The 15,072-nt window shown below is 51.1% G+C and overlaps 1 protein-coding gene across 3 annotated transcripts in view; it reads right to left on the minus strand.

Annotated features, from left to right (window-relative positions):
* FBN3 (fibrillin 3) overlaps positions 1-15,072 on the minus strand; it is a 156,253-nt gene that overhangs the window by 120,920 nt on the left and 20,261 nt on the right. For 2 of the 3 annotated variants that reach the window (XM_083594312.1, XM_083594314.1), the window contains exons 3-6: positions 14,549-14,631; positions 11,160-11,258; positions 7,772-7,867; positions 5,191-5,286 (exon numbers count right to left, since the gene is read on the minus strand). In XM_083594312.1, coding sequence (XP_083450438.1) covers positions 5,191-5,286; positions 7,772-7,867; positions 11,160-11,258; positions 14,549-14,631 — 374 coding nt within the window. Of the gene's footprint in view, positions 1-5,190; positions 5,287-7,771; positions 7,868-11,159; positions 11,259-13,828; positions 13,837-14,548; positions 14,632-15,072 lie in introns of those variants that run through there. The other variant, XM_083594313.1, reaches the window with a different exon arrangement.

Here is a 15,072-nt window from a genome sequence, read left to right on the forward strand (position 1 = left end):
CCCTGTGGTCATCTTCTGAGGCCCTCCTTCGTGTGCCCCCTCCTCAAGAGGTCCAGAGGGTGGCGACACGAGAACGGGGCCTTCTCTGCAGTGGCTCCCCATCTGTGGAATGCTCTCCCCAGGGAAGTTCACCTGGCGCCGTCATTATACACCTTTAGGTGCCAGGCGAAAATGTTCTTTCTTAACCAGGCCTTTGGTTCATCTGATATACATCCTATGCCCTTTTAAAATGTGGGTTTTTTTAAGGAGGGGTGCTATTGGGTTGCTGTTTTTATTTTTTATTATGTATTTTGTGGTTTTGATTTTATTCTGTGAATCACCCTGAGACCCCTGGGTATAGGGCGGTATCTAAATTCAATAAATAAAATAATAAATATTTTCTCCTCTTATTTTTTTTAATAGGTTTTTATTAAAGCTTTGCAAAAGTACGTGAATCGTCTCTCTTTTCAGGTTATAGAGCCTTTTATTAAATGTTTTAATGAAAATTAGAGAAGAAAGGATGTGAAGACCTTTGTAGATGGTCTCTGGCAGTGTCCCTATTTTCCAGGGCCAGTCCTGGATTAACAAAAGCCATCCTGATTTCTGATTTGATCCCGGAATGCAAGTCACAACCTTTGATTTCAACTGGTAAAAAGGTAAAAAGGTAAAGGACCCCTGGATGGTTAAGTCCAGTCAAAGGTGACTACAGGGTTGCGGCGCTCATCTTGCTTTCAGGCTGAGGGAGCCGGCGTTTCTCCACAGACAGCTTTCCAGGTCCTGCGGCTAGCAGGACTTAACCGCTTCTGGTGCAACAGGACACCGTGACGGAAACCAGAGCGCATAGAAACGCCATTTACCTTCCCTCTGCAGCGGTACCTATTTATCTACTTGCACAGGTGTGCTTTCAAACTGCTAGGTTGGCAAGAGCTGGGACCGAGCAACGGGAGCTCACCCCGTCGCAGGGATTCGAACCGCCGACTTTCCAATCGGCAAGCCCAAGAGGCTCAGTGGTTTAGACCACAGCGCCACCTGTGTCAACGGGTCAACACTGAACATGACTAACATTAAATGCAACTCGCAATACGTACGGCGGTGCTTTAAAAAACCTAAGCCTGAGCTCCACCCCTGAGAAACTGTTGGGGGATTTCTCCTCTTTGAAGAAAATCAGGTAAAATTGTGTGTGTGTGTGTCTCAGTTTCTCTGCTTGCAAACTCAGAGGAGAATTCCAAGAGGCCTTCATGACGCAGTCTTGAAAGTTGGGTTGCAGCTAACAAAGTTGTGCTCAGAGTGTTGTTGTTGTTAAGATACTGGGGACTGAACCTGGAACATGCAAATCTTGTGCTCTGTTGTTGTTGTTTAGTCGTTTAGTCGTGTCCGCCTCTTCGTGACCCCCTGGACCAGAGCACGCCAGGCTCTCCTGTCGTCCACTGCCTCCCGCAGTCTGGTCAAACTCATGCTGGGAGCTTCGAGAACACTGTCCCACCATCTCGTCCTCTGTCGTCCCCTTCTCCTTGTGCCCTCCATCTTTCCCAACATCAGGGTCTTTTCCAGGGAGTCTTCTCTTCTCATGAGGTGGCCAAAGTCTTGGAGCCTCAGCTTCAGGATCTGTCCTTCTGGTGAGCACTCAGGGCTGATTTCCTTCAGAATGGATAGGTTTGATCTTCTTGCAGTCCATGGGACTCTCAAGAGTCTCCTCCAGCACCAGAATTCAAAAGCATCGATTCTTCGGCGATCAGCCTTCTTTATGGTCCAGCTCTCACTTCCATACATCACTCCTGGGAAAACCATAACTTTAACTATACGGACCTTTGTTGGCAAGGTGATGTCTCTGCTTTTTAAGATGCTGTCTAGGTTTATCATTGGTGAGTAGACCCGCTGAAATCGATGGACTACATTAGTCGTGCCTGTTAATTTCAGCGGGACAATTCAGAGAAAGATTTAGCTGGATTCAGCCCCGACGATTGTAGCCAAGGCAGTGTTTATGCAATTTTTGGAACTATATGCTTGATTCCGTCCCAGATACAATGTTCAGTGCTATCCGGGTTCTGACAAGTGATGGCTTCAGAAGAACTTAGGGTAGCATAGCCAGCGCAGAGCTAAGTTACAGCCACATAAGCATGGAATAGTACAATTGGAAGGGACCCAAAGGTCATCTAGTCCAACCCGCCGCAATGCAGGAATCTCAGCTAAAGCATCCATGACAGATGGCCATCTAACCTCTGCTTAAAAACCTCTGAGGAAGGAGAGTCCACAGTCATCTCCAGTGTCAAACAGCTCTTACTGTCAGAAACTTGTTCCAGATATTTGGCTGGAACCTCCTTCCTTGTAGCTTGAAGCCATGGGTTCGAGTCCTACCCTCTGAAGCAGGAGAAAGCAAGCGTGTTCCTTCTTCCTGTGTGAGTGTCTGGAAGCGGTTGGAGGATGGATGGCGGCTAACAGATTGAGGTTGAATCCTGACAAGACAGAAGTACTATTTTGGGGGGACAGGAGGCGGGTGGGTGTGGAGGATTCCCTGATCCTGAATGGGGTAACTGTGCCCCTGAAGGACCAGGTGCACAGCCTGGGAGTCATTTTGGACTCACAGCTGTCCATGGAGGCACAGGTCAATTCTGTGCCCAGGGCAGCTGTCTACCAGCTCCACCTGGTACGCAGGCTGAGACCCTACCTGCCCGCAGACTGTCTCGCCAGAGTGGTGCATGCTCTGGTTATCTCCCGCTTGGACTACTGCAGTGCACTCTACGTGGGGCTACCTTTGAAGGTGACTCGGAAACTACAACTAATCCAGAATGCGGCAGCTAGACTGGTGACTGGGGGCGGCCGCCGAGACCATATAACACCGGTCTTGAAAGACCTACATTGGCTCCCAGTACGTTTCCGAGCACAATTCAAAGTGTTGGTGCTGACCTTTAAAGCCCTAAACGGCCTCGGTCCAGTATACCTGAAGGAGCGTCTCCACCCCCATCATTCTGCCCGGACACTGAGGTCCAGCGCCAAGGGCCTTCTGGCGGTTCCCTCATTGCGAGAAGCAAAGCTACAGGGAACCAGGCAGAGGGCCTTCTCGGTAGTGGCGCCCGCCCTGTGGAACGCCCTTCCAGCAGATGTCAAAGCGATAAACAACTACCTGACATTCAGAAGACATCTTAAGGCAGCCCTGTTCAGGGAAGTTTTTAACGTGTGATATTTTATTGTATTTTTGGTTTTTATGGAAGCCGCCCAGAGTGGCTGGGGAGGCCCAGCCAGATGGGCGGGGTATAAATAATAAAATATTATTATTATTATTATTATTATTATTATTATTATTATTATTCCATGGGACAGCCCTTGAGATATTTGAAGATGGCTATCACATCTCCACCTTTTCCAGGCTAAATATACCCAACTCCCTCGACTGTTCCTCATCAGGCGTGGCTTCTAGATCCTTGATCATCCTGGTCACCCTCCAGGTTGCCTACATCCTTCTTAAACTGTGGTGCCCAGAATTGGACTACGCGGGAGTAGACCCCGCAGAAATTAATTGCCTAAATGAGTCGCGCCTGTTCAATTTCAGTGGGCTGATTCGGAGAAGAATTTAGCTGGCTTCAACCCCGACGGCTGCAGCCAAACGCAGCGTTGATGCTATTTTGGGAACCTGAAAGAGTATATTCTTGATTCTGTCCCAGAGACGATGTTCAGTGCTGTCCAGGTTCTGACTTTGAGTGATGGCTTCGGAAGACGTTTGGGCTGTAGCCAGTGTAGAGCTACGTCGTAGCCAGTTAACGCCACCCTTGCTCCCCTGGCAAAATGGTTTGCGCTGGAGGGCATGTTTGCGCAGAAAAGAAGTTGCTGGGAACTTCGTGGCACAGCCGAAATCCAGTGAATTACTCTAGTGTTGGACTCCTTGGTTGCACAATATTGAAACTCACCTGTCTGCTAGTGCAAGAGCCTTGGCGGACAGAGGACGTTGGCTACAGTCCCACAAGTGCAAAGGGCCTCCGTCTTGACACAAAGGTAAAGGGACCGCTGACCATTAGGTTCATTTGTGACAGACTCTGGGGTTGCGGTGCTCATCTCGCTTTATTGGCCGAGGGAGCCGGCGTACAGCTTTCGGGTCACGTGGCCAGCAGGACTAAGCTGCTTCTGGCGAACCAGAGCAGTGCACGGAAGCGCCGTTTACCTTCCCACTGAAGTGGTACCTATTTATCTACTTGCGCTTTGACGTGGTTTCGAACTGCTAGGTTGGCAGGAGCAGGGACCGAGCAATGGGAGCTCACCCTGTTGCGGGGATTCGAACCGCCGACCTTCTGATCGGCAAGCCCTAGGCTCTGTGGTTTAACCCACAGTGCCACCCGCGTCCCTTGTCCCTGTTATACCTAACTGCAAATTCAAATGTATCCCTATCGCGTTTTATGACTTCCTTGATATTGTATGTGGGCTGGAACTGGTCTGTGACCGAAATAAGAAAATTCATTCGTTCATTCTAGCATTGGATTCCTTGGTTGCAGAATACAGCGGTACCTCGGGTTGCAGACGCTTCAGGTTACAGACTCCACTAACCCAGAAATAGTGCTTCATGTTAAGAACTTTGCTTCAGGATGAGAACAGAAATCGTACTCCGGCAGCGTGGCGACAGCAGGAGGCCCCATTAGCTAAAGTGGTGCTTCAGGTTAAGAACAGTTTCAGGTTAAGTACGGACCTCCGGAACAAATTAAGTACTTAACCCGAGGTAAAGGTAAAAGTAAAGGTAAAGGGACCGCTGACCATTAGGTCCAGTCGTGACTGACTCTGGGGTTGCGACGTTCATCTCGCTTTATAGGCCGAGAGAGCCGGCGTACAGCTTCCAGGTCATGTGGCCAGCAGGACTAAGCCGCTTCTGGCAAACCAGAGCAGCGCCCGGAAACGCCATTTACCTTCCCGCCGGAGTGGTACCTATTTATCTACTTGCACTTTGACGTGCTTTCGAACTGCTAGGTTGGCAGGAGCAGGGACCGAGCAACGGGAGCTCACCCCGTCGCGGGGATTTGAACCGCCAACCTTCTGATCGGCAAGTCCTAGGCTCTGTGGTTTAACCCACAGTGCCACCCGCGTCCCATAGGTACCACTGTATTAAAACTCACCTGTCTGCTAGCGCAAGAGCCTTGGCGGACAGAGGATGTTGGGTACAGTCCCACATAAGTGCGAAGGGCCTCCGTCTTCACGGACGACATGCAAGATGCATAATCAGCCACAACCTACCTCTCTCGCACTGGGGCCCCGTGAATCCGTACACGCAAGCGCAACGATTTGGCCCAATGCATCGACCTCCGTTCTGGCAGCCGCTTTCGCAGACAGCTGTGCGGGGAGCAGAGAGAGAGAGAGAAAAAGACGGAGTTTGAATTGGCCAGGAATCAATTAGATCTCTCCAGGAAATGCCGTCGTACGGTGGGGAACCGGGAAGCCGGCCAACGTCTCCGCTCCTCCTTTCTGCTGCTCGGGACATTCAGAGAGCCAAAAGTGATGGGAGACTGTTTCGGAGGAGCAGGGAGGGTGTAGTCACCCAAATGGGGTAAAATCCTGCATGAGATGCGGAGAGCTGTGCCTGAGAGGCAGGGGTCTTTGGGGGGCTTAAAGGAGGGACGGCGAAGCATTATTCCAGAGGCCATGTCTCACCCCACCGCCAGGCAAGTTGTCAGCAGTAGGTAATATTGCTGGCTAATGGATTGAGGCTGAATCCTGACAAGACAGAAGGACTGTTTTGGGGGGACAGGGGGCGGGCAGGTGTGGGGGACTCCCTGGTCCTGAATGGGGTAACTGTGCCCCTGAGGGAACTGGTGCACAGCCTGGGAGTCATTCTGGACTCACAGCTGTCCATGGAGGCGCAGGTCAATTCTGTGTCCAGGGCAGCTGTCTACCAGCTCCATCTGGTATGCAGGATGAGACCCTCCTGCCCGCAGACTGTCTCACCAGAGTGGTGCATGCTCTAGTTATCTCCCACTTGGACTACTGCAATGCGCTCTATGTGGGGCTACCTTTGAAGGTGACCCGGAAACTGCAATTAATTCAGAATGCGGCAGCTAGACAGGGGACTGGGGGCGGCCACCGAGACCACATAACACCAGTATTGAAAGACCTACATTGGCTCCCAGTACGTTTCCGAGCACAATTCAAAGTGTTGGTGCTGACTTTTAAAGCCCTAAACGGCCTTGGCCCAGTATACCTGAAGGAGCATCTCCACCCCCACTGTTCTGCCCGGACGCTGAGGTCCAGCGCTGAGGGCCTTCTGGCGGTTCCCTCATTGTGAGAAGCAAAGCTACAGGGAACCAGGCAGAGGGCCTTCTCGGTAGTGGCGCCCGCCCTGTGGAACACCCTCCATCCAGATGTCAAAGAGATAAACAACTACCTGACATTCAGAAGACGCCGTTTACCTTCCCGCCGGAGCGGTACCTATTTATCTACTTGCGCTTTGACATGCTTTCAAACTGCTAGGTTGGCAGGAGCAGGGACCGAGCAACGGGAGCTCACCCCGTTGCGGGGATTCGAACCGCTGACCTTCTGATCGGCAAGTCCTAGGCTCTGTGGTTTAACCCACAGTGCCACCCACGTCCTCTTTGGCAGTTTACATATATCATAATTTCTAACCATCTTCCCCCCCCCCACACTTACTTTAATCATAAATAACTTCACATTTTATCACTTATAAAATACACTATCTTCTACTTCTAACCCTACCAGCTATATCCACTTCCAAAGCTATTCTAAGATTTAAATATTAACGTATTTTTTCAAATATTCCTTAAACTTCTTCCAGTCTAAAAATGCCCACCTTTTGGTCATCTGCATTGGTTGTTCAAGGGGCTGGGAGGGGGTCTGGGTGCGAGTTAGAGAACCGTAGAACTGTAGAATCGGGAAGTTGGAAGGGACCCTGCAGGTCATCTAGTCCAACCCCTTGAAATGCAGGAATCTCAGCTAAAGCAGCCACGACAGATCTGCTTAAAAACCTCCTAAGAATCTGCCTTCACACGGGAGTTGCAGTGGCCCCCTGTTGGTGGCCTTGTGTACTGCACCGTGTCGACAGCCTTACGTTTCTATGTATATAGGAAGGAAAGGCACAGGAAGTCAGATGGATTTCCACGCTCATTTCTCCTGGTATATGCATTTTCGGTACACAAAATCAGAAAGTTCTTCCTGATGTTGAGTCGGAATCTCCTGCCTTATCATTTGACTTTGTCGGTTCGTCTCCCATCTTCCCCAACCACGGGCCATGCTAGCAAGGTCTGGCGTTGGCTCCCCCTGCCATAGCTGTCAACTTTTCCCTTTTCTTGTGAGGAATCCTATTTGGAATAAGGGAATTTCCCTTTAAAAAAAGGAAAACATTGACAGCTATGCCCCTGGGCGGTTAAGTCCAGCCAAAGGCGACTATGGGGTTGCGGCACTCATCTCGCTTTCAGGCGGAGGGAGCCGGCGTTTGTCCACAGACAGCTTTCCAGGTCATGTGGCCAGCAGGACTAAACCGCTTCTGGTGCAACGGGACACCGTGACGGAAACCAGAGCACACGGAAATGCCATTTACCTTCCCGCTGGAGCGGTACCTATTTATCTACTTGCACTTTGACGTGCTTTTGAACTGCTAGGTTGGCAGGAGCTGGGACACAGCAATGGGAGCTCACCCTGTTGCGGGGAATCGAACCACTGACCTTTTGATCGGTAAGCCCAAGAGCATGGGTAGGCAAAGTAAGGCCCGGGGGACGGATCCAGCCCAATCGCCTTCTAGATCTCAACTCAGGGTTTGCTCTTTTGCCTTTTTCTGAGCTCACAGCATGCACGCCCCGGTACTCACGCTGGCCGCAGTATGTCCCAGTGTATCCCTTCTGGCACAGACAGGCTTCCTCGTTGCAGCTCCCGCCATTCATACATCTCACATTGCAGGACTGAACTGGGGGAGGAAGAAGGAGACAGGTTTATGGAGGTGGCCGAGGAGGAGAAGGAGAATGGAGAGATGCAACGGCGGAGAGTTTAACGGTGAAGCTAATAATAATAATAATAATAATAATAATAATAATAATAATAATTTATTATTTATACCCCGCCCATCTGGCTGAGTTTCCCCAGCCACTCTGGGCGGCTTCCAATCGAGTGTTAAAAACAATACAGCATTAAATATTAAAAACTTCCCTAAACAGGGCAACCTTAAGATGTCTTTTAAAGATAGGATACTTACCATATTTTTTGCTCTATAAGACTCACTTTTTCCCTCCTAAAAAGTAAGGGGAAATGTTGTGTGCATCTTATGGAGCGAATGCAGGCTGCGCAGCTATCCCAGAAGCCAGAACAGCAAGAGGGATTGCTGCTTTCACTGCACAGCAACCCCTCTTGCTGTTCTGGCTTCTGAGATTCAGAATATGTTTTTTCTTGTTTTCTTCCTCCAAAAACTAGGTGTGTCTTGTGGTCTGGTGCGTCTTATAGAGCGAAAAATACGGTATTTCCTTCGCATCTGAAGGGAAGGCGTTCTACAGGGCAGGTGCCACTACCAAGAAGGCCCTCTGCCTGGTTCCCTGTAACCTCACTTCTCGCAATGAGGGAACCGCCAGAAGGCAATCGGAGGTGGATCTCAGTGTCCGGGCTGGATGATGGGGGTGGAGACGCTCCTTCAGGTATACTGGGTGGAGGCCGTTTAGGGCTTTCAAGGTCTGCATCAACACATTGCAGTAGTCCGAGCCTGAGATAACCAGAGCATGCACCACTCTGGCGAGACAGTCTGTGGGCAGGTAGGGTCTCAGCCTACATACCAGATGGAGCTGGTAGACAGCCGCCCTGGATACAGAATTAACCTGCACCTCCATGGACAGCTGTGAATCCAAAATGACTCCCAGGCTATGCACCTGGGAGTCATTTTGTGTGTTACACACACAAAAGTCATTGTGTGTTATACACACACAGACACACAGACACACAGACACAGACACACACACACACTTTTCAGGTTTATGTATGTGGTGGTATTATGTGGGGCTGGAAATATTTTACTTCTTTGGTTTTCCTTTTCTTTCTTTTTTCCCTTTTTCTCATTATTGTTTTTTTCTTTTTTGGTTATGTTAAAGTTATGTTTTGATATGAAACTTAATAAATATTATTGGGGGGAGGGAGAAAAACTGCCCCAGCTGTTTCCACACCTGACAATAATTTCCTCACTGATACAACACAGCAGAGAAGACCTTTGTGTCCCCTAATAAATGTAAAGGGACCCCTGACTATTAGGTCCAGTTGTGGCCGACTCTGGGGTTGCGGTGCTCATCTCGCTTTATTGGCCGAGGGAGCCGGCGTACAGCTTCCAGGTCATGTGGCCAGCAGGACGAAGCCGCTTCTGGCGAACCAGAGCAGTGCACGGAAACGCCGTTTATCTTCCCGCCGGAGTGGTACCTATTTATCTACTTGCACTTTGACGTGCTTTCAAACTGCTAGGTTGGCAGGAGCAGGGACTGAGCAATGGGAGCTCACTCCGTCGCGGGGATTCGAACTGCCGACCTTCTGATCAGCAAGTCCTAGGCTCTGTGGTTTAACCCACAGCGCCACCCGCATCCTTTTGTGTCCCTTACTGCTTTCGAAAAAGCTTTGAACCTCTCCAAAGTTCAGCCATAGGAAACCAACATCCACTTTGCTCTCTCCATCTGGCCTCACACCCTGTTGTGGAGGCAGCCCCCCCCCAAAAAAAATGCCTTGTGAAATCTTAACTCCCTCGCCCAGCGACCCCCCGGGGACCACCGGAATGCAGGCAATGCAGCCCCTTTCCCAACGCCCCTCCCCAAGCCTGAATTCCTTACATAGCTGAGGAGATTGCTAACATCTGGGGTCTCCATCACAGTGAAATTGAGAGCAGAAGGGGCTTCATGTATATTAAGGTGGTGATGTATGGAAGTGAAAGCTGGACCATAAAGAAGGCTGATCGCCAAAGAATGGATGCTTTTGAATTATGGTGCTGGAGGAAACTCTTGAGAGTCCCATGGACTGCAAGAAGATCAAACCTCTCCATTCCGAAGGAAATCAGCCTTGAGTGCTTACTGGAAGGACAGATCCTGAAGCTGAGGCTCCAAGACTTTGGCCACCTCAGGAGAAGAGAAGACTCCCTGGAAAAGACCCTGATGTTGGGAAAGATGGAGGGCGCAAGGAGAAGGGGACCACAGAGGACGAGATGGTGGGACAGTGTTCTCGAAGCTACCAGCATGAGTTTGACCAAACTGCGGGAGGCAGTGGAAGACAGGAGTGCCTGGCGTGCTCTGGTCCAGGGGGTCACGAAGAGGCGGACACGACTAAACGACTAAACAACAACAACAACATATTAAGGTGGGGGGGAGCCGCTGTAAAAAGCACATTGCACCCCCCAAAAAAGAGGATTTTGTGGTCCTGAAGCAGCACTTTGAATTGGACCCGGAAACTAAATGGCCTCGGTCCAGTATACCTGAAGGAGCGTCTCCATTGTTCTTCCCGGACACTGAGATCCAGCCCCGAGGGCCTTCTGGCGGTTCCCTCCCTGCGAGAAGCCAAGTTACAGAGAACCAGGCAGAGGGCCTACTTGGTGGTGGCGCCCGCCCTGTGGAACGCCCTCCCAACAGATGTCAAAGAGAAAAACAACTACCACACTTTTAGAAGACATCGGAAGGCAGCCCTGTTTAGGGAAGCTTTTAACGTTTAACAGACTATTGTATTTTAATATTTTGTTGGAAGCCGCCCAGAGTGGCTCGGGAAACCCAGCCAGATGGGAGGGGTATAAATACAGTGGTACCTCGGGTTAAGTACTTAATTCTTTCCGGAGGTCCGTTCTTAACCTGAAACTGTTCTTAACCTGAAGCCACTTTAGCTAATGGGGCCTCCCGCTGCTGCCGTGCCGCTGGAGCACGATTTCTGTTCTCATCCAGAAGCAAAGTTCTTAACCCGAGTTACTATTTCTGGGTTAGGGGAGTCTGTAACCTGAAGCGTATGTAACCCGAGGTACCACCTTGAGGTTACCAGAGCATAGACGAGAGTAGCTAGGCTACCCCAGTCCAGATAGGGGCGTGGCTTCTAGGGGCTGTGGGCGTGGCCTGGGGCAAAAGTGGGTGGAGCAACAGACAACGGCGCTTATTCTTGTCCAGCAGCTTACATCCCAACCGTGCAAAGGCTGGGGGTTTTGTGCACCCAGCCGCCCACCTCGCACACATGCGCATCTCACACAAAGTCCCCTTTTGCCTCACCTCCTCCGGAGCCGCAGTTTGGGGACAGCTGTCCATTGGAGCAGGTGCACATATTGGGTCGGGAGCAGAATCCATCTCCACAAGAGTTCCGGCAAATGGCTGTTGGGGAAAAGGGGGGAGAGAAAGAGAAAAGGAGTTTAAAGGCCCTGTCCTTTCATCCCTACCCTAACTTTCCTCCGAGGAGGCTCTCCAATCCGGCCTCACAACAACCCTGTGAGGTGGGCTCGCCTGGGAGCTCACAAGGTCACCAGGGCCGAATTTAGGTTTGATGAGGCCCTGAGCCACTGAAGGCAAGGGACGCGGGTGGCGCTGTGGGTTAAACCACAGAGCCTAGGACTTGCCGATCAGAAGGTCGGCGGTTCAAATCCCCGCGATGGATGGGGTGAGCTCCCGTTGCTCGGTCCCTGCTCCTGCCAACCTAGCAGTTCAAAAGCACAACAAAGTGCAAGTAGATAAATAGGTACCACTCCGGCGGGAAGGTAAACGGCATTTCCGTGCGCTGCTCTGGTTCGCCAGAAGCGGCTTAGTCCTGCTGGCCACATGACCCAGAAGCTGTACGCCGGCTCCCTCGGCCAATAAAGCGAGATGAGTGCCACAACCCCAGAGTCGGCCACGACTGGACCTAATGGTCAGGGGTCCCTTTACCTTTACCTTTAAGCCACTGAAGGTAATGGGGCCCTTTCTATGTCCAGCTGTCCTTTGCCAGCAACAAATTGCCGCTGTTGAATATATGCTACATGGTTATTTCTGGAGCTAATAGGTATCTCAAGCCATTTGCCCATGTTGTCATGCAACCAGTCCATGCAGAATGTAAAGGTAAAGGGACCCCTAACCATTAGGTCCAGCTGTGGCCGACTCTGGGATTGCGGCGCTCATCTCGCTTTATTGGCCGAGGGAGCCGGCGTACAGCTTCCGGGTCATGTGGCCAGCACGACTAAACTGCGTCTGGCGAACCAGAGCAGCGCACGGAAACGCTGTTTACTTTCCCGCCAGAGCGGTACCTATTTATCTACTTGCGCTTTGACGTGGTTTCGAACTGCTAGGTTGGCAGGAACTGGGACCGAGCAACGGGAGCTCACCCCCTTGCAGGGATTCGAACCGCCGAGCTTCCGATCGGCAAGTCCTAGGCTCTGTGGTTTAACCCACAGCGCCACCCGCGTACCCCCAGCACTCTTAGGAAACTACAATTCCCAGAACTCACTGGGTGGAGCCTTGACTGTTTAAAAGGCGATAACGCTGTGTTAAGTGGGAGCTATACCAGGCTTGCAAACCAGTTGTTAAACTTCTTTATAGTTTAGCCCTGGAACGAGCTTTCAAGCAGCTGAAACAAAAGAGCTCTTGCAAAACCAACTTTTCTGGTTGTGTAATTTGAGGATCTTCATGGGGGGTGGGGACAAATCTAGATGGAGCTTTCCATTTGTTTGAGTGCTTGTTTTGATTCCAAGGATAGCTCACGCTTGTAGGTAGAACATCAAACTGAAACGTCTTACTCCAATAAAGCCAAACCGTGGAAACGGCAATTTTAAGAACATTTCATGCCCCAAAGTTAAGGCTGCCTGCGCAAAACCAACTTAATAAGGAATGTTTTTAAAAGCAGGAGTATATAAGCCGTTAAATCATAAGAAAGAAACCGTAAACCAGCTCAGATCCCCAGCTAGATTGAATCAAATGGGTTATCGCGAAAGCCAAAGAGGTAACGGCTGAGCCTATACAGCAGCGGACCCCAACCTGTGGCCCATGGGCCGGAAGCAGCCCACAGAGGCCACTTAACCGGCCCACAAGCCGCCACTGAACCGAGCCGCCTGCTTGGCAAGTCCCCGCGCACTGCGCTAAACCGGCGCAGCGCGGCGCAGGCGGGGACTCTCTTCCGCGGCCCTGGAAATTGCTTCTGCACATGCCCAGATGCCGGAAATCGCTTCTGCGCATGCCCAGATGCCGGAAATTGCTTCTGCACTGGTTAGTTAATTAATGCACTGGTTCCCACAGGGGAGACATAACCCTGGCTCATATGGACAACATACTGGATCCCACAGAGGAGACATAAACCTGGCTCATACTAACAGACAATGCACTGGTTCCCACAGGGGAGACATAAACCTGGCTCATATGGACAACATACTGGATCCCACAGAGGAGACATAAACCTGGCTCATACTAACAGACAATGCACTGGTTCCCACAGGGGAGACATAAACCTGGCTCCTACTCATGAACAACGTACTGGATCCCACCAGGGAGACATAACTCTGGCTCATACTAAAAGACATTGCACTGGTTCCCACCAAGGAGACTTAACCCTGGCTCATACTCACAAACAATTTACTGGTTCCTATAGGGGAGACATAAACCTGGCTCATACTAACAGACAGTGCACTGGTTCCCACAGGGGAGACATAAACCTGCCTCCTACTCATGAACAACGTACTGGATCCCACCAGGGAGACATAACTCTGGCTCATACTAAAAGACATTGCACTGGTTCCCACCAAGGAGACTTAACCCTGGCTCATACTCACAAACAATTTACTGGTTCCTATAGGGGAGACATAAACCTGGCTCATACTAACAAACAGTGCACTGGATCCCACCAAGGAGACATAAACCTGGCTCCTACTCATAGACAATGCACTAGTTCCTATAGGAGAGACATAACCCTGGCTCCCACTCACGGACAATGCACTGGGAGACATAACCCTGGCTCCCACTCACGGACAATGCACTGGGAGACATAACCCTGGCTCCCACTCACGGACAATGCACTGGGAGACATAACCCTGGCTCCCACTCACGGACAATGCACTGGGAGACATAACCCTGGCTCCCACTCACGGACAATGCACTGGGAGACATAACCCTGGCTCCCACTCACGGACAATGCACTGGGAGACATAACCCTGGCTCCCACTCACGGACAATGCACTGGGAGACATAACCCTGGCTCCTACTCATGGACAATGCACTGGGAGACATAACCCTGGCTCCTACTCACGGACAATGCACTGGGAGACATAACCCTGGCTCCCACTCACGGACAATGCACTGGGAGACATAACCCTGGCTCATACTCATGGACAATGCACTGGGAGACATAACCCTGGCTCCTACTCACGGACAATGCACTGGGAGACATAACCCTGGCTCCCACTCACGGACAATGCACTGGGAGACATAACCCTGGCTCCTACTCACGGACAATGCACTGGGAGACATAACCCTGCCTCCTACTCATGGACAATGCACTGGGAGACATAACCCTGGCTCCTACTCACGGACAATGCACTGGGAGACATAACCCTGGCTCATACTCACGGACAATGCACTGGGAGACATAACCCTGGCTCCCACTCACGGACAATGCACTGGGAGACATAACCCTGGCTCATACTCACGGACAATGCACTGGTTCCCACCGGGGAGGGTCTTCCATCCTGGGCAGCAGTAAGAGTGGAACCGGGATCCGCAGACGTTGGGCCTGAAAGTCAATGAGAGAGTCACAAGCTGAATGTTTGCTCCCTGCTTGCAGCGGCCGGCAAACCTGTAGGTGGGGCAGATGGTGGCATTTGCCTGGATGCTACCTGTCTCTGGGGTTGTTCGGAGCAACTGCAAAACACCTGAGACTTCCTGACGCTGAGTGAGACTACCGTCCACCTTAGCATCGCTTACACTGATCGGCAAAAGCTCCTTGGAGTCTCAAGGCAGAGTGTGGGCTTTTCCAAACTTGCAGCTGAGATCCTTGTGGAGCTGGATTCATGCTGACGCTGATCTGACTGGCAGCAGTTTCCTGGGGTTTCAGGCAAAGACTCTGACCTGGAGACCCTAGGACCTGTTGCATGCCATTGAACCCATTGCCAGGGATTGGTCAACTGTGATTCCTGCATTGCAGCGGGTTGGAGTAGATGACCCTGGGGTCCCT

Source organism: Podarcis filfolensis (genome assembly GCF_964270895.1).
Source record: "Podarcis filfolensis genome assembly, chromosome: 18".
Taxonomy (NCBI): domain Eukaryota; kingdom Metazoa; phylum Chordata; class Lepidosauria; order Squamata; family Lacertidae; genus Podarcis; species Podarcis filfolensis.